The following is an 18,607-nucleotide window of genomic DNA, read 5'->3' as shown; positions in this document are numbered from 1 at the left end:
CTCCATGTCGCAAGGCGCGCAACCGCCAGATGGGCGGCTTTACGGCCGTGTCGTCATAACAACGCCAGACGAGTGGAGGGTGGGCGTGCTAGGCGGGTGACGTCGCACAGGACTCAGCCAATGAGAGACGGCCTGGAAATCCTCTCCCCTCGGCTCTCACTGAAGGAGGGGAGAAGAGACGAGTAGGCGGGGCTAGTCGGCTAAGGCAGCAATGAGGCGCGGTGGAAGGTCTTAGCCAATGGGACGGGAAAATGGGGGAGCCTGGTGCGCAATGGCGGAGGAGTCTTAAGACTGAAGCAGGCGTCTTGTGAGAGGCGCTGTCGTCCAATGGCGTGGCTCTGGGGCGGGGTACCGGGGGCGTCTCAGCCAACCGCCGTCGTCGGATTCCTTGAGGAGAACCGAGGCCAAGATGGGCGTCTGTAGGGCCGGCGGGGAAGCGTGAGCCGCCTGGATCCGTCCTTGGCGCGGTCGGTGCTTTTCGCGGAGGCGCTGCTTTCGACTGCGACGGCGTCTGTGGCGCGGCGAGAGGCGGCGGTTCCCGGGGCGGCGGAGGCCCTTCGCTCTTGGGTCCGGCTCCGGGAGCCATCGCGCCGCGCTCCTTGCTACGTGACGAACAACTCCTCGCGGACGCGGGAGGCCTACGTCGAAGTCGGCGCCTGGCTTCCCTCCGGCGGAGCCCCGGCAGTCTTCGGCTCGGCCTTCTGCGCCGCCCGCTTCCTCCGCCGCGCCCTCGACGGCGAACGCGATTCCGCCTCGGTTTTCGTCTTGGGCGGGCGCGCCCTGAGCAAGGAGCTGGAGTTCCGCCGGGTGCGCCACTCGGGCTGCGGCCCTTCCCCGCCCCGGACTCCGAGCTCTTCGCGCCAGGCCCCTCGAGCCCTCCGTCCGGAGCCGTCCTGGTCGGTACGACGAGCACTTCAGCTACGGAGCTGTGCCTCGCCCTGCGGTACCTCCTCCGGGGAAAGGTGCCTCTTGGTCGGAACGAACAGGGACACAGGCTGCCCCTCGAGGGGAAGCGCCGTCCCGGGTACGAAGGAGGAGGAGCGGACGCGGTTTTAGGTTTGGAACCGCTTTCACTTGCTGTCTGGCTCTTTGCTATGGATTCTGGGAGTGGAGGTTGTTGTGGGCCCGAGGGCCCACAAACACCTCCAACTCCAGAATTCCATAGCAAAGAACCAGAAAGCAAGTTAAAGCGGTGCCAAACCGGGTTATTATTCCCCCAGTGTGGATGCAGCCGCAGGAGGTCTTGGGGATGGAAATGTGCCCAAGGCCCATACCTTTCAAAAAGCTTTGGCTGGGTCTGGAGAGCATTCTGCGCTCGCCTGGTTCTCCTTCTGTTTCTGTCTCATGGCTTGTCCTCCTGGTTGCTTAGTCTTTTTCTTTCCGTAGGCACTGGGTGTCTTGTCAAAGCGGTGGAGACGGCAGCCGAGGGGAAGCCTTCATCGTGGGCAAGCCCAGCCGCTACATCTTTGATGTGTGGCGAACGAGTTCAAGATCGACCCTGCCGCACAATCATGGTGGCGACCGCCTGGACACAGACATCCTGATGGCAACAACTGCGCCTGACCCGCTTGACCCGACGGGGGTCACCACCCTGGAAGAAGTGCAAGGCCACTTAGGGAGCAACTGTCCGGCGGAGAAACCTATCCCTGACTACTATGTCGATAGCATAGCTGACCTCCTCCTGCCCTCCAGGATTAGGAAAAGGAAATGATTCCAGATTGTAAAGGTATTTCCCCCTCCACCCCAAATGGCCTGAGGCTGGTAGTATCACCTCTGCCTGCTGCGTGCACACAGCTGCTCCTTGCAAGTTAAGATGTTTTCCGTGCGTAACTTTTAATTCGAGTTCTCTGTTTACAAATTCCTTTTAGAATGCACTTTGAAACTAAGAGGGAGTGGTTTTTCAGTCAGTTTCAGATTTGTGCAAGTATCAGAGTATGTCTTAAGGTGTCTGCAGTGCCAAGGAATCAGTAGAGTCTTGCTCAGCGAAGGGCGTCTAGGGCGGTTCTGTTAATACCTGGCACTGTGCCTCTCTCTCGCTTCGTTCGTCGCCCATTCTTTGGAAATTCAGGGATGCACAGTTTGAGGGACGTTCTGTTCTGGTCAAAGGAGTTAACTTTAACCTGGTTTTAAGCTTCTCAGGTCCCAGCTTCATAGCCTGATCCTGAGGCGGCGTGTCAGGAAAAGGGAGTCGTTGTGTGTCAGTGTGTCGCTTGGCCTCTCCTCACTCTGCATTTGCACTTGCTCAGTAGCAAAATATGGACGATGCATTGCGTTCATATTCTCTAAGATATAGGTGAATGTATATGTATAAATATATTGACGTAAAGAGCTCAGAGTCTATTTTAAAAGGAAATATAATATATCGAAAAAAGTTTTAGGCCAGGAGGGATGGAAGTATGATTTCTAAAAGACCTTTCCCCTCTTTCTGACCTTCGCCGCGAGTCAGATGACCTGAAAGGTTTAGCACCCTTTTAAGGAAGATAGTTAATTTACTTGAGGATTTCCAAACTGAATTGGTGCTTGGTTATTTGTTAAACAAAGCAGTCAAGCCCCCCTGTCTATCCCTGATACGTTCCCTATAGCAGTATATATCTAGATGCAAGAGTAATCGTGGGTATTCCTCTGCAAAATAGAGTGCTCTAAAGCCATGTTATGAAGCAACAGGTAACTTGTTCAGTGCTTCCTGCTAAAATATTACTTCGGTGTTGATGGAAGACCAAGAAAAATCCCTTGCGTGTCTCTTCTGAAAAAATGGAAAGTCACTCTTCTGCTTTGCAGGTTTCTAGTTATTGCACTTTTCAGGTGCCCAGCTGCACTAGATGCCAAACCTCGGTTTTGCTCTTGCTGCACTAGGTGCCATGCCAAATACTGTAACGTTGCGACATAAGTATTTAAATCAGCAAATGTCACACAACAGAACCAAGAAAAAGACACTTTAGCCTGTTACAGACTGCCAAAATAAAGCTGCTTCGGGTCTCTTTGGTGATGCTATTTAAATGATGCATGGGTCCTAAGAGTCCGGAGGTCGGCCAAAGCCACACTCCATTCCTAAGCACTAGAGGCAGTTTGGTGCAGCTTCGGATTCTTAGGATGTATTTAAACAGCATACCTCCAAAGAGATCCAAAGCAGCTTTATTTTGGCCGTCTGTAACAGGCCTTTATTTTTCAAGCATAAGCCCAGGTAACTCTTGCATGCGGATGACACTTCTGATACTGAAGACACTTGAAACTTGTTTGAGCTTGCCACTTTCTCGTAAAGCAATAATTGTGTTGTTCACAATGGAAAATACTCTGCGTTTATACATTAGTGTCAGCATCTGCTTGAAAGTACTAAAGGTGCACAATGATTCCACCCCTTCTACTATGTCTCCCAATGGAGGTCTTTTTCTTTTTCACTTTACCAAACCTGTTTGTAACCTTAAACATTGTTTTCCTCCTTCAATAATGCAAACTGTTTTGTGCTTGGACTGACTTGAAAATAAGATGTTGTCCTTTTCCTGGGACTTGTGCTTATGCAATTCAGGGGACGTTGAGGAATGTGTCAAGTAGGTGATAAATGTTTAGACCCTATCGGTGGTGGCTCAGACCTGCTTGCCACACAATGTAACCGCTGTCTGTCTACTCTTCTCTGCCCTTGTTGTGAAACTGCACTGGCAAATGACCACGCAGTTTGTGTAAAACCGTCAAGGAATGTCGGTCCTATACTTGTGTCATATTAAACAGACGTCTCACTGGGGTTTTTTGTGTTTGTCATCTTTTCATTTTGCGTCTCAGAAATTTCACAGGAATTGACTCTTTAGTCTGCCCTTGTTGAAATGACAATTACATTTAGGGTTTTTAGAAATGGGGAAAACCAATAGAAAAGCCATAACGTGGGAAATCACTGCCCCTCTTCTCCTTTTGCACCCTGAAATCCTTCCTCAGTTTCTAGTTTGGGCAGACCATTATATGTCCAGATTGTGCAACTCTCACCTGGACAGCCAGCAAAGTGAGGGAGGGGATTATACTGCTTTAGGATCACTCATAAATGACTAAATTCTTTAAGCGAGCACAAGAGCAACTTATGCAGGGGTACCTTTGTTAGATCTTGTGGGGATGCTGCTGTTTCCAGTGGGAAGGGACAGTGATGGCCATACTTAAGCAAAATCACGAAGGAGGAGGAGATGTATCAGATTCGCAGAGGAGTCTGTACTTAAATTTGTTCCTTGCTTTTGAAATCCTTTTTCTACTTGGTCAGAGCTGCCACTGTTCTCTTTGAAACAACTGACAATTACCAGTTATGAAACTGACCCTTAACTATTTATGGGTGTGTAAAGGGCAGCTCATCCGCAGTCGAGGAGAAGCAGAACGGGTGTCTTTCTGGCTGGGCCTTTGCCAGAGGGAAATGAGCCCAGGTTTAACCTTGAGGCATGAAGCACACAATATGCCTTCTTGAATTCTAACGTCTGGGAATGTGGCATAAAAGCATTCCTCTCTCCCTTGCCTCCCCACTCCCTTATTTTTCTCTTAACAGGCTTCATGCAACAAGCGTGAGGAGAGGCACTGTGATCTTTTGCCAGACGAAATAGCTTGGAAGCCAAAGATGGCAGGTGCACTTCAAGAAAGGATGGGAAATGATGTTGACAAGCTGACCACTTAATCTTGCCCCACATCTTGGGGGAGGAAAAAGTACTGTGGAAATTCCTCTGGGCCATTTCAAAATACCATGGCAGAATGTGAGCTGGAGGGCTTTGGTTGGGTCTCCACTAGATGCGCTGGCAGGGATCTTAATGTGGCATTATTCTCTGCCTGACGGACAATAAGGCACCTTGGTTTCTGCTTAGCTCTGCCTCTGTCACAGAAAGGCTAAAAGCATTCCTTGTCTGTGCGCACCTTAACGCTGCAAGAGGCTTAGTATCTAGCACAAGTGAACACGAGAAGAGGGGAAGGGAGATTGCTTCAGGCAGAAACAGGAAGATTGTGCAAGTGCTTAAGTTGCCTTAAATGACAGTAAGTTAATGGCAGAGGAGGCAGGGAAGGCAAGGAACCTGATTCTAGAAGATGACCCCCCCAGCCAACATGGCTAATGCTTTTCCAGGCTCTGATTATTAGAATTGGATAGGATTCTTTTCCTACCATTTCTGAGGAAGTGCTATTTTTATACCAGGCCTATTTTAGTGGCATTTGCAGAGGGGTGTATCAAGGTCCTCACCACAGCTTTCAAAAACAGTTTCCTCTCAAGGCTTGATGTTTTGTAGCTATACTCTTCTAACAGTTGTCTGTTCAAGTATTATTGGTGCAAAGACCCCAGACCTAGGAAATGGCTGCCCTCTTCAGCTGATCAAAACGCCACAGCTCTTTCCATTTGATTTTAAAAAAAAATTAAACCTGCCATTATTACTTTTTCTTCCAGAGAGTAGATTGTATTTTCTTTTCCCTCAGCCATTTCCCTCTGGCATTCATCTGACCAGCTGAAGCTGACAGCGTCCATCAGAAATCGTATTAATAAGACTTCTGAGCCTGGAGCGTTCACATTATTGATGGGCACTGGTCAGACGTTGGTTTTGTTAGATGCTTCTTGTTTGGTAAAGTCCTGTGTTCTCTTTCTCTCTCTTGGGAGGGAGAGGAATGAGGAAGTTAGTCTCCATGGACTTTTAAATTGCATCTTGGGCCCTCAGATATTACAGATACTGTGCAGAATTCAGAGGCGTAGCCACATTACTCCTGAAAATCAGTATGCAAAGGGATCTTATAGCACCTTTGAAACTGAAAGGACCCTCCACTCCACTCCATGCATCTGAGGAAGTAGGCTCAAGTCTACAAAAGCTCATGCTACTAACATCTCTCAGTTAGTCTCAAAGGTGTTACACGATCCCTTTGCATACTGATACGATGCCGACATCTTTAATTTAAGTAGTCCATTTTATAGGTTTGGGTAGCCTGTTCATACTGACTTTACCATTCATTTTGGAGAGCTGTAGTTTCATGCAACAAGAGAACACTAAGGTTATCTGTTTAATGGCATGCCCATTGAAGGGTGTAGGAATGAGGCATCTTCCTGTCTTGTAACTGTTGCTGACATCTCTATCTGACGGTGGGTTGGGGTTGGGGTTGGGTGGGCTGTCACTCTTTCTTCCTCTCTGCCTGTGAAGGGATGTGTGTGTTGTCTGACCGTACTTAGGCCGACTGCCAGCCATACTAAGGCCCTACACAAAGACCCGGTTTGTGTTCCTCATGAATGCACTGGCTGTCTGGGAAGGAAAGAAAAGGCAAGCATCGCCGTACCCAAGGCAGCATCTCTCCACAGCCCCCATTCCCTCCCACCAACAAAGAAGTCTAGGATTTCACCTCCACGTGTCTCTCTCCAAACTGAGGTGCCAAGGTGCGCCCTTTACCTGGCCCTTGCAGACAGATTCTCGTGTTTCCAGCCAGGTTTCTGAGGGCTCTGATGATGCACAACTCCTGCATTGTCAGAAGGCAGACTTGGAGGAGCAAGGGTTGCAGCGGGAATGGAGGAGCAGGCCGGGCCCCCCGCCATCCCCTCTTTAGTAAGTACCTTGTTCTCCCCCCTCAAAAGACAAAAACCTATCTTGGCACCTGCAAGGTGTTTTTACTTTGGTCATCTGACCTCCCTGTTTCTTCTTCATCCCCACCCTTTTTTAAGGGATAAGGCGATGCACAGAGTTTGCAAGGTGTGGCTTCTCATTAATAATGTGGCACGTGCCACTTGGATTTCACACTTCAGGCAGCAAAATATTATGGGCTTCAGAAGACAGCCTGAAAATGGGGACTTGATATCAGTTGATAGCATTTTGGAATATCTGATCAGAAACCTTTTCATTCCTCCAGTTTAATATACCATTCATGCCGGTCTTATGTTCCTGGAAACTAAAGATTGCCAGGATCAAGAGTCTTGATCTGGGTCTGCTTCATAGTCTATGGAAATTAGACATGTTGTAGGAAGGCAATCAGTCACTCTTGGTGACTGACATCTGAAGTCTGACTTGAGATATTAAACTAACTGGTCATGTGTAGACGTTATTGAGACCTGGATTCACAGACTAACAACTTGATTTCTATTTCTTTTCTGCTAAAGATTTCCAAACAAACCACCTTTGCATTCCAAAATGCTGTGCAATCAGGATATCCATGTTCCTTCATCTATGTGTTCCATGATTCTGTGAACCTGAAAAGCAAAATGATTTAAACCATGTGCTTGTCATTTCTATGAAAAGGTGCATACAGTTACGGGACCCACAGAATGGTCCTAGATTGTGGTCACAATGATTGAAATGTATTTTGTAGCTTGCTTTATGTTGTCCACTATTCTTGGAAAACCTCACTCCCACATCAGGCAAGTAGAAATTGGTCTAAATACCCTAAAGGCATCAGATTCCTTCTGATCTTTGAAGCTAGGCAGGGTCAGCCCTTGTAAGTACTTGGATGGGAGACCACCAACAAAATCCAGGTACTGTGGGCTATATTTCAGAGGACAGAACAAGCAAAATCACCCCAGGATTCCTTGCCTAAGAAAACCCTATGAGGTGTCCATGAGTGGACAGGCAACATGAAGGCAAATATGCACTTTTTAAAAAATAATAATGTTACCTGTCACAGAAACTGCCAGACCAGAGGTATAAATCATGTGGCTCTCCAGATGTTGTTGAATTGCAGCGCTCCGCATTTTGCACTATAGGCTGGTGCAGTCCAGTAACATCTTGTGGCCCCTACTTTGTCCACTCCCAGAATAAATAAACTTTCAGCTCTGTACCTCACATAAGCGTTGCTTCCAGACACATCAAGAACATCCATGTTGAAATGTTTGTCACGATATTTGATTTTCATTTTCTAAAGCAAGTACAGGGGAGAAAAAAGTAAGGAGGGGAAATTCTTAACACAATGCTTATAGGCAGGTGCCTTTATGGATTGTGTGGTTTCTCTAAGTGACAAGTTTAACCTTGGCTCACAGGAGAGGGTGCCTCCCACAGAATCCAAAGCCCCTTCCAGAATATTCTGGGTCATCCTTTCTGTCATTCTGATCTGTGGGATGGTCTGCATTGCTGTGGCAGCTGCTCTCAGCTTGACCCAAACTTCGCCCAAGGTAAGACTTTGCCTTCATTCCTTACTTCATTTTACCATGCTGTGTGTTATGGCTTTCCTCTACTCCTGCAGAAACCAGTCATAACAGTGAGGCTGGAAATCTGTACATTCCTCCCAAATGTATTGTTTTTGTTTGTTGTTACCCGCCTCGATCCAATACAGGGACAGGCAGGATACAAATAAATATTATTATTATTATTATTATTATTATTATTATTATTATGCTCCCCCCAATTGCATGTAGGAGGTTCGTGCCATCGGAGACGTAGAAAAGAGCTTGAAGGAGACCTTGGTTTTTCCTGGCATTGTCTTACAACAATAGTATAATCCAGTTAGTAATCTGTAATAGAGTTGGACCAAGGCAGCCATTCTATTCAGTCAAGTGTGACATCCACCTTTCTATTTCTGGGGGTGCTCCTAAATTTATCGCTTCACATGGCAAATCAGGTGAATGCGACGGTCAGGAGTGCCTGTTATCAGCTCCGGCTGATACGGCAGGTGCGCCCTTTCCTGGAAGTCAGGGACCTTGAGACCGTAGTTCATGCGCTGGTAACCTCACACCTTGATTTCTGTAATGCACTCTACATGGGGCTACCCTCATGCTTGGTCCGGAAACTTCAATTAGTTCAGAACATGGCAGCCAGATTGGTCTCTGGTACATCCAGAAGAGACCATATAACACTGATCTTAAGATCACTCCACTGGCTGCCCATCAGTTTCCGGGCCCAGTACAAGGTGTCTGTTATCACCTTTAAAGCCCTAAATGGCTTGGGTCCAACCTATCTTCGGGACTGCCTCCTTCCATATAATACTCCCCGCACACTTGGATCCACAGGGAAAAATCTGTCTGCGACCTCCCAGAGGACCTTGTCAGCTGTTGCTCCCAGATTGTGGAATGGCTGCAGGATGAGATCCGTCATATTACCACTCTGAACTGCTTTTTAACAGCTATAAAGATGATCTCTTCTGGCAGGCCTTTCCTGAATCGTTCTCTGGCCATCAGAAGGAAAATCTAATTGCTGACTTCTGACTTTACCACAGTTATTTATTGTTTTTAAATATGTTTTATGTTTTTAATTCCACACTGTTTAATTGTATTTGGGGGGGGGGGGGGGTTGAGGGTTCGGACTGTATATTTTAACCTTGTAAGCCGCCCCGATTGCTTTTTGTAGAGAGGCGGGATATAAATAACTGTTATTATTGTTGTTGTTATTGTTATTATTATTACTCATGTCCTGCCGCTCATTTCTAAATCTACCCATTCAGCTGGCCTAGTTTAGGGTCAGAGACATGAGGATTTATTTGCAGATCTCTGCTTTGCAGTAGCCCAGCAAGGATTCTTGGCTTCCAGTTGTCTAGCAAATAAATAGAATATTCCTTGGGCTGCAGCAGGGGTTACTGTTAATTGTTGTTTTCTGTATTATCACTGAATAATTATTTATTGGCTTTTTAATGGTGCTTTTCAGTATTTTTTTGTGTCACTGGGAGAGGAAATTGGAATTTGCATGAAAAGATTCAAGAATGTAATCCTGGTAATGACCAAAGGATTTTGGGCTGAGGACAAAACTCTCAAGCCTCCCCACCCTCATCTCTCAATCTTTAGTGTGCGTCTACCTCCCTTTGCCACTATTTGGCACCTAAACCTGATTTGGAATTTTAGGGAACTAGGATAAAACTACCCTGAACTACAGGTCCCAAGGTAACACAATTTAATCCCCAGGTTGTTCAGGAAGGTGATCTAGCGCTCTAACATACCCTCCCTAAATTACAAATCCCAAGCTTCTGTAGGATGGAGCCATAGCAGATAAGTGGTGCCAAAAGTGCTATTACTGTGTAGTGCAGACATTCTCAAAAAGCTGCGACTCCAGTTTTCAGTTTCACACACACACATTCTTGACTTGATAGACCTCTCCTTCTCATATTCCCTTTTGAGGCATCTGTCTCCTGAGCCAGAGTCTGGTTTTAAGAGCTTAAGCTTTTTTCCTGTCTGTTGCTATGCCATTCTCTCCTCCATTTGGTTTTAGCTTAAACCTACAAGGACATGTGGGGTGAGTCTCTTTAGCCCTCAGTCGTCCTGGTGGTGTGTTCATGCTGTTCCTTCCAGTTTCCTAACACCGCACATCTTCGCAGCCTCTTTTGCAGGTGGTCCGGCTAAACTTTCAGAACCGACCTGGGTCCCCAATGAACCAATCGGCCTTTGTCAACAAGTCCAAGAATACAGTTACTTACTGTGTCACTTCACCAAGCAACCAGACTTCATTGGTCTTGTTTGACCGCAAAAATGTGAGTGTGCCAATTGAAGTTGCCTTTCCTAGTTGTAAGACAAGATGAAGGGGAACTAGATACAGGGGGAGTTTATAACACGGAAGCATTTTGGAGAGGAGATTGCCCCAAATTCAACCTTAATCCTGAATTGGCTGGATGATCAGGATCAAGCATTTTCTCTCTCAGCCTGTCCAGAAGGGGAATTATAGTGAAGAAGAAGAGCAATGTATGCAAAGTATATTTTTGTTGTCTCCAAGTGAAATGATTATTAATGGGATATGAGTCAGGCATGGCATAATTTTGAGGCATAATTTCGATTGTAAGGAGGCCACAGTTCAAAAATATATTTATGTATTACTTATTAAAATATTGATATCCTACCCTCTAAAGATCTCAGGTAGGCATACAGTAAAAAGAAATTAAATGTAATTTACAAATAAGACAAATATAAAAAAGTAATGTAAAAAGTATAATGAATGTGAATTATTTTACTGGTGTATCAAAAAAATTTTTTTGGCATTTTAACATTATTCAGGGTATTTTAAGAGGCATTTTGAATATGGGGCTCTCATTCATAGGGCTGCCCTAAGTTGAAGCCAGCAAAGGGCTAGGCTTCTCAAGTAATGAGTATCTTACTGGACTGTCAGTGTGAAACCCTCACATTCACTGTTGTTTTCCTTCACAGGGCTATGTCTGCTACAAGCCCTCAGGACAAAGCGGTTGCTACCTGCGGATGATGGACACCTGGGACCGAGAGATTGTACAGATGTCCTTCAACCTGTCGGAGCAGAGGGTGAGCAGCTGCAGGGACAGTAAGCGGCCTCTGCAGAATCCACCCTAATCCTCTTTCCCCCTTGAGCTGTTTCCTTGTGGTTTAGAAACAGGCGCTTGTTCCCTTGGAGCCAGGGGCCATAATCCTTACTCTGTGGCTGGTAGCTTTGAATGGCTCCGGAAAAGAATCATTCATAGGGGCTGCATTTATAGGTCCAAGGTATGTAGTACAGGTAAACCTCCTTCAAAGGGATCTTGTCAAGAAAACTCTAGGAATAGCGTCTGAGTCAACTTGAAGGCACACAAAAACAATGTGTGTTACAGGTAGATGTGTTACAGGCAACATGCCATTAGTAGCAGGAGAAAATCCTTTAATGCTGAAATGCCTCTGGTTGTCACGGCAAGAGCTTGTTGCTACTCTCTGGCTTTCAAAGTAGTTTGCTTTCTTTTGTGATTAGTTTCTGTGACAGAAGAATCAGCAGCATCTAGTGGTTTGAGTGTTGGACTAGGACTCTAGCAGACCAGGGTTCAAATCAGTGCTCAGCCAGGGAAAGTCATACTCTCTCAGCCTCAGAGGAAGGCCATGGTTTCAAACCCATAAACCCCCATCTCAAATCAATCTTTCTGGGAGAACTCCATGATAGTTTCACCTTGGGGTCCTCATAAGTCATAAAGAATTTGAAATCACACAACAACCAAAACATTTGGACCGAAGGTTAAGGCGGTTTGCCAGTCTAACTGCTCAGACCTCAAGCTGCCCAAATCCATCTCTCTCTGGAACATTAACATGATTTATCTCTAACATATGGCTGAGCCTAACAGGTATTAGCCAGGATTGCTAAATATAACCTTGATGTATGCAGAAGCAATAGACAGGCATCCTAGTACGCGAGGAGTGCGTACTAGGGTTAGAAAGGGGCGTCCTTTTCAGATGCCCCCAACCCTAATACGCGCTCAGTGCGTCCAAAATGGTGGTGCCCATTCCACATGGGGGCTGCCATTACGACATCATGAACGTGCCGCCTCCAAACGGCCTAGAGCGCCTTTTTTTTTGCGGCGCACGAAGGAGCTCCGAAACAGAAAACGGAGCTCCTTCCGCAATTTGCGTTGCTGGCACAGCCTTTAGACGGCTGCGCCAGCGACGCAAAGGGAGAAAGGGGCCGAGTGGCCCCTTTCTCCTCCTCCCCCTGCCATGGATCGAGGCCCTGGAGGCTGCCGTTCTGGCAGCTGAAGCCCCAATCTGGCGGGGAGAGGAGCGCCTACAGGCCGCCCCAAAGGGGCAGTCTGTAACGTGCCAATATCTCTCTCTGGAGAGCAGATCTGTCTTCTTCATAACTGAAGAAAGGCTATCCCTGTTGTCACACCCTTCTCCTGAACTGATCGGCTGAAACTGGGGTGGAAATATGCCAGACTGGCTGGAGGCTGCTTTGATCCATCAAAACATTTCTTCAAAGCTATCCCACTACTTCAAGTGTTTGGCGTTCACAAAGAGGCAGCAGACATCTCAAGCTGCCGCCAGCCAAAGCAAGCTTGTACTAATCCCTGGCACTCAGATGGGATGGGATTATGGGGCCCTACATTCTTGGACTGCAAGTCCCAGCAGCCCTAACCAAATGAAAGTGCTATATGTGTAATGTGGACAGACACATAAATATGCCATACAGATTGAGCCTAGGGCACGTTGTGTACCTAGCATCTACTCTGAGCACACCTAGGACCCACTTTTTTTATCATGAGAGCTTTGAAAAGTTACCTTTTTTATTCCTGTTCCCAGAGTTCTCTCACCAGCCTGGCCAGTGTCCATGTTGGCTAGGGAATTGTGAGGCTGTAGTCCAAAAAAGGTAATTTTTCCAAACTGTGACTATAAGGGGGATGTTTGTGCAGTTCAGTGCAGTCCAGTACCATGTCCCATCTAGGACAACAGGTTCCCTCTCCGTTTCGGAGACAGTGCAGTTGGTCAAGACAAATGTCAGAAGTCTAAAATGTCAAAGCACAAGAGGGAGGCAGTTCCAGGAAGGGCAAGCAAACAAAGGTGCTTTTGTCAGCTGTTCCACAGCCCCAAAGTTTGAGTAATGGTGTATAACAGCCTTTGAAACAAAACATTTAATGGCTCTTCCGTCAAGGGTGAAGGCTGAGGTTTGGTTTCGAAAAGACAAGGCCCTCTTTGCCGGGAATGTCAGAAGAAACCCCAAAGCGGGATGGGTAGGGCAGCTTGGCTTAACTGCTTCTGATTCCATTTAACGGCTGGCTTTCCTTGCCAGCTTCTGCCCAAAGCTCCCCAAGAACTTGGAAGGCAGTAATGGTGCAAACATGCCCATGTTTTGAGAGGCCCTTCTTGGGAGGCTCTTTTTTCTGTCCAAAATATAGTGGAAACATGGAAGACAGGGCCTTCTCAGTGGCTGCCCCTGGGCTCTGCAACTCCTTTCCCAGAGGCTAGACTGGTACCATCCTTGCTATCTTCCACAAGCAAGCAAAAAACCTACTCTGGCAGGCCTTTGAGAACTGATTTTTCAGGGGAAACGGTCATTGTATCATGTGCTGTATTATGAGCTTGGTTTAATTGCTTTTCAGCTTTTCAGTCTTCCTATATTTAACTTTTGCAAGCTGCCTAGAGTCCCAAATTGGTGCGGGGAGGTGGGATATGAATACAACAGTAACAGTTGACATGTGATGAACTCAAATCAAACATGCAGGGTTTTTATGCCATGTGAAGCAGCCACATTGTGCCTCCCTTTCCTTCCAAGGTGGGCCAGGGGCCCCTTCTCAACAGCAGGACCCAGTACTACCGTGAGTTCCTGGAGATCGTGCCGGGGAGGCAGGTGCAGCCAGAGGAAGCAGGGGAGGCCGTCTGGGCCCTTTGTGAGCAGGCACCCATCTACTGGGTCAAGAGGAAAGATGGTGAGTTGGCTTGAGCTTCTCGGCGGGGGGAGCCTTCTGGGGCAGCAGAGAGTCAAAGCACAAAGAGGCAGCAAGATATCAAAAGACCCTCTGCGGGGGAAGTTCACAGCCTGCCCTTAGGTCTCTTGGCCCTCGGCATGTAATAATAATAATATGATTTATTTATTTATATTCCGCCTTTTCCCAGGGGAATCAAGGCAGATTACAGCAATGTACTTTTGGCTCCTCAGGGCTGGGCAACCATATTAGCTCCCACTGGAGTTTGGAGGGTTGCACCCCAATTTTTAAGTAAGTCTTTCCCTCACTAAAATATACACCAGCCACCAAGCCATTGGGGCAGTTTTGCCACGCTTTTAGTCCTACCTGGGCTGTTTTAGATTCAAGAGAGGCCTCTTTTCAACCAAGAAGTAAGCCAGAAATTGACTTTCCTGGATCTAAAACAGCCCAGAAGAAGAATATGGTGATAATGTCCTTCCCACAAATCAGAATGGTATCAATTTTTTTTTTACTGTATGCCATCTGAGACCCCCAGTTATAGGATATATATGTGTGTGTGTGTATAAAAATAATATGGCAGACTAAGCCTCCTGGCTCTCAGAATCCTTTGTACACATACACAATCCAGGACAGTTGGATCAGCTTTTTTAAAATAAAAAGAACAGCCGAAAGGGAATTTTTCTCCCTCAGATCTTACTACGCAGTCTCTCTGCTCAGGCAGCACCAAAAGTGCCCTTTCTCCCACGCTTCTGCTCCTGTTCCCCTTGCAGGTCCTCCAAAGCAGCGGCTGATCTACTTGTGTATCGACATCTGCTTTCCAAGCAACATCTGTGTGTCCATCTGTTTCTACTACCTTCCTGAGTGACCTTCCTGGGAATCTGGTCTCCCCATTTGCCTCTGCTCTTCTGTACTTGAAATCCCCCAGGGCATATTATGTGCTTCTTGAAAACGCCTCCCTCTGCCTTTTTTGTGATCCAAGGGGTCTGGGCTTGAGCTGGAAGAGCAATGGCACACACAGTTGTGTTTTTGTTGCAATTTTTATCTTTTTTATTATTATTATCGGTATATACATTTTATTTACAAAGTGTTTCCTCCTCCCTGTAACCTGTAAATAACCATCCCTGTCTAACAGTAGCTGCATGAGGGTGTAGTAAAAGTGCCCTTAAGTCTTGGTCATACGTGCATTATTATGTAAAACAAAATCTTGTGGGGTTTTTTTAAAAAACATTTTATACAAAGTTAGTTAATCCTGATGTGTGTCATATGAAATAAAAAAAGCACAAAAAGAGGAAATGAACCTGTGCAGCTGTTATAAAGTGAGAAATCACCAGTTCCTTCCTCTGTTTGCAAGGCGTGCAGATATCTCAGCGGTCCTTCACTCCAGGCTTGGAGGAAGTTCAGCCATTGCTAAAGCAGAAGCAACCCTATTCTGGCATTAAAAATAAGAGAATCCTAAACATGTTCAGAAAAGAAGCATGGTAGTCGTAGTCGCTCTCCAGATGCAGTGATAATCTGAGGAGCTCTGCATCCTCTATGTACAATTGGATACCTGAGGGATTTGCCCCCCCGGTTCTGGATTGTGTGGTAGGGTTACATAGATGGAAAAGTCCCCTTCTCAGCCTCATGAAAAGAGCAACAACAGAAGGGGTGAAGCTTCTTCTCCCAAACACCTGAATAGGGCCAGTGTCTCCTCAGCTTCTCCCTGAACATTATGCAGGCCCAGCCTCTTGGCGAACTGATCCAAGGCACAGCTAACTTAGTAGGAAAACCCAACTGCACTGGCATCTCCTAGGGAAAAACACTTTCCCTCTAAATTGTGAACTCAAAATTTACTTCTGAAGTAACAAGTAACACATATAAATATATGACACAGACCACCGGAAGTGTTGGCTAAGGGACTCCCAAATGGAAACAAACACCATGACTTAAGAGGGAGCATTATTCCTTTTAAAGGAGTGCCATGCCATAAACCTTACAGTTGTTAGTTCTGGATTTTCTTTGGGGGTCTCATTCCACATAGAAGATATGGAGGTCAGCTGTGCTCTTGTGGCTAAAGGTTCGGATAGCATCCATCTATTTGACCAGAATGATGGTGGCAGAGAGTCAGATGGAGAATTCCTCAAATATGCACAGAATGTACATCAGCCCAAGACGCTGTCATTGAAAGCAAGGCAGACAACTGCTTTCTGATGGCCGCTGTACTCCCTTTTGATCTCACCCGTTTCCACACACCAGAGCCTGGCCAGGTTATCTGAGGAGGCTGCAGAGGAAACCAGAGGAAATCAGCAAGGTTTGCGAGTGCACCAAGCTCTGATGCTAATACACACACCTTTCTGCAATTGAGACCAACATCCCCTGCATTCTCTACCTGGCAGAAGACCCAAGCAGTGTCCCCTGGAGGTTGCACCTGCTCCCTCACCTGTGACAATGTACTGAGAGTCTCCAGAGAAAGCGCAGTCCCACATCCAGCCGCGAGAGGTTTCCCCAGGGTTGTTGCTCTTGATGCTCAGTTCTGTCATGAGAGAGAAGTTGGATGTCCTCCAGATCTTGCATGTTTGGTCAGCAGAACAAGTAGCCAAAAGCCTGGAGCGGGTGGAAGGAAGAGAGAAGAGAAAGAGAAGGCAGGGCCTTTAGAATTATTGCTCTAAGTATTTAACACACACCTAAGTTACTTTCACTGCAGTAACGTCAACTTCCCACTTTCAAACAGGGTGGAAAGGGCAGAGAAAGCAACCCAGTAGTTGTGGGTTCTTGTTATCTCCTTCATAGCAAACAGATGCTTCAGCGTGGATTGGCATATGTTGGACTGGATGACCCTTGGGTTCCAACGCAACATCTATGAAACATTCATATGGGGAAGATCTGGAGTGCAAGGTGCTACAAGACCAAGCATATATGCTAAAATCACCTTGCCTCAAACAACAGCATCTTCCATCTGGAACCTTCCTGTCTTTCCCCACCATTTATCCTGCCTTTTATCCCCTTACACACATGGAAAAAATACCAAAAAGAGAAAGAGAGTCACTGCGAAATATCTTTGGGTCAGGTGTCAAAATCCATCCATCTTGAACTCCTCTCGGCAGAGCACACCAGGTTACAACTTCAATCCCTATTCTTTTATTCCTTTTTCAGTCCCCCCACCACCAACTAACTACAGTAAATACCTATTTCCCAATTTTCTTTAAGGAGTGACTCCTTGGTTTCAAAGTGATTAACAAGATAATGAAAATGTCCCTTTTAGAAAGAACTAGAAGGCCAAGTTTGGCAGGAGTAAACACAGTATAAAACAGAAATGGAAAACGAGCATTAAAAGCATGAAAAAGCCTAATATTGTGTTTTAGGGGGCCAGACAGGTTTCTATGGCCTGCATATCTTGGGCATGGCCTGCTAAGCAAACTCAAGAGGAGAAGCCTGTGCACAATGCAGGTCACCTGGGGGGGTGTTCCATGGCTGAGTGGGGATTCGAACCCTGGTCTCTTAGTCAAGCACTCCCACCATGCTCCCAGGTTAAAGATCCCCACCCAGCTGCCCCCACTTCACTCCAAGGGCAAGCGAATGGGCCGAAAAGCCTGGTGACTCTACTCACGTGGAGTCCGGACTGAATTTGCACTGGAGAGTGTAGCGGTTGTGGGCAGGGATCTTGGTTTTGGGGATGAGCTGCGTCACTTCGTCTCCGATGCCACCGGTTAGGTTCCACACATAACAGTTGCCCTGTGAGGGAGAGGGAAGGAAGGCAGCGTCTGAGAGGTCTGGTTCACGGCACACACCAAAAACTGGCATCCAAACACCCAACAGCCCCCCCAAAAAACTTACTGAACTGTTGACAGCGGCCATGTAGCTGGCATCCGGATCAATGTGGACAGAGTTTACAGAGACTTCGGGTTCGGGGATGAGCTGCTCATTATGGTCCGTCTTCAGGTCCCAGATGTGGATGGCCCCGCTTTGATCTCCAACAATAAGTTCAGCCTAAGAGGAGCACAGAAGATACCATCACACTCACACAGGAACATCCCACAACAACTAAGAAGAATTCAAGTAGGAGCACACAAGTACCTGATTTGGATGCAGGCAAACACAGTTGATGGGCGCATTCACTTGGAAGATGCGCTGGCACTGAAGGTTGCGCGACCTGGAAAACAACCAAAACCAGACCATGTGAGGGAATGGAGAAGAACAACAACTTGCTTGTTTTCTCCATTTAGATCCAAGGGTTCACCTCGCCAGGTATCAAAGTTTCAGCAAGAAGCCACATTGCTATCAAATCTCCCACTTCTCATATCTTCTTCCATGTTATATTAGTTTTAAAAGAGGACATCTCTATGCAAACTGCTATTGAAACATATTTGTGTTCCTACATTGTGCCCAGACTTTTCCTCTTGAGTTTGCTTAGGGGAGGTTTGCCATTGCCACCCTCTGAGGCTGAGAATATGTGACTTGCCCAAGGTCTCTCAATGGGTTACAGGGCCAAGCAGGTTACTGAACCCTGGTCTCCAGAGTCATAATCCAACACTTAAACCACTACACCACACTGGCAGATTATTTTTAAATTGTGAATGTTAAACTATGGACTGATTGTTTTGGTTTTATATGTTCTTTC

At 46.6% G+C, this 18,607-nt stretch overlaps 3 protein-coding genes across 5 annotated transcripts in view; 2 read left to right on the top strand and 1 right to left on the bottom strand.

Moving 5' to 3' along the window:
• The first annotated feature begins 4 nt into the window (after positions 1 to 4).
• LOC121914348 (phosphoglycolate phosphatase) lies at positions 5 to 4,632 on the top strand. The gene is given in 10 exon segments (XM_042437718.1): positions 5 to 79; positions 424 to 821; positions 823 to 921; positions 923 to 961; positions 963 to 1,024; positions 1,387 to 1,425; positions 1,428 to 1,466; positions 1,469 to 1,514; positions 1,516 to 1,726; positions 4,514 to 4,632. Coding segments are annotated over 9 exon segments (993 nt in total). The 3' UTR covers positions 1,712 to 1,726; positions 4,514 to 4,632.
• On the top strand, positions 3,101 to 15,303 carry BRICD5 (BRICHOS domain containing 5). Of its 2 annotated transcripts, none has more exons than XM_042480713.1 (6): positions 3,101 to 4,589; positions 5,422 to 8,080; positions 10,210 to 10,362; positions 11,030 to 11,137; positions 13,860 to 14,013; positions 14,781 to 15,303. In XM_042480713.1, exons 2-6 carry the CDS (start codon positions 7,901 to 7,903, stop codon positions 14,873 to 14,875), a joined length of 690 nt encoding a protein of 229 aa, XP_042336647.1. In that variant the 5' UTR covers positions 3,101 to 4,589; positions 5,422 to 7,900; the 3' UTR covers positions 14,876 to 15,303. The 2 variants fall into 2 exon arrangements, with proteins under 2 accessions (XP_042336647.1, XP_042336648.1); XM_042480714.1 differs by lacking the exon at positions 3,101 to 4,589 and having other exon boundaries at positions 6,119 to 6,527; positions 7,949 to 8,080.
• MLST8 (MTOR associated protein, LST8 homolog) overlaps positions 15,048 to 18,607 on the bottom strand; it is a 5,729-nt gene continuing 2,169 nt past the window's right edge. The window contains exons 5-9 of one of the 2 annotated variants that reach the window (XM_042480712.1): positions 18,064 to 18,139; positions 17,824 to 17,976; positions 17,597 to 17,721; positions 16,430 to 16,593; positions 15,048 to 16,270 (exon numbers count right to left, since the gene is read on the bottom strand). In XM_042480712.1, the coding sequence (XP_042336646.1) occupies positions 16,152 to 16,270; positions 16,430 to 16,593; positions 17,597 to 17,721; positions 17,824 to 17,976; positions 18,064 to 18,139 (637 nt within the window). In that variant the 3' untranslated portion in view covers positions 15,048 to 16,151. The remainder of the gene's footprint in view (positions 16,271 to 16,429; positions 16,594 to 17,596; positions 17,722 to 17,823; positions 17,977 to 18,063; positions 18,140 to 18,607) is intronic. The other variant, XM_042480711.1, reaches the window with a different exon arrangement.

The sequence above is a fragment of the Sceloporus undulatus genome, chromosome 8, assembly GCF_019175285.1.
Source record: "Sceloporus undulatus isolate JIND9_A2432 ecotype Alabama chromosome 8, SceUnd_v1.1, whole genome shotgun sequence".
NCBI lineage: Eukaryota > Metazoa > Chordata > Lepidosauria > Squamata > Phrynosomatidae > Sceloporus > Sceloporus undulatus.
The sequence above is the reverse complement of the archived record's forward strand: the minus strand, read 5'-3'. Positions and strand labels throughout refer to the sequence as shown.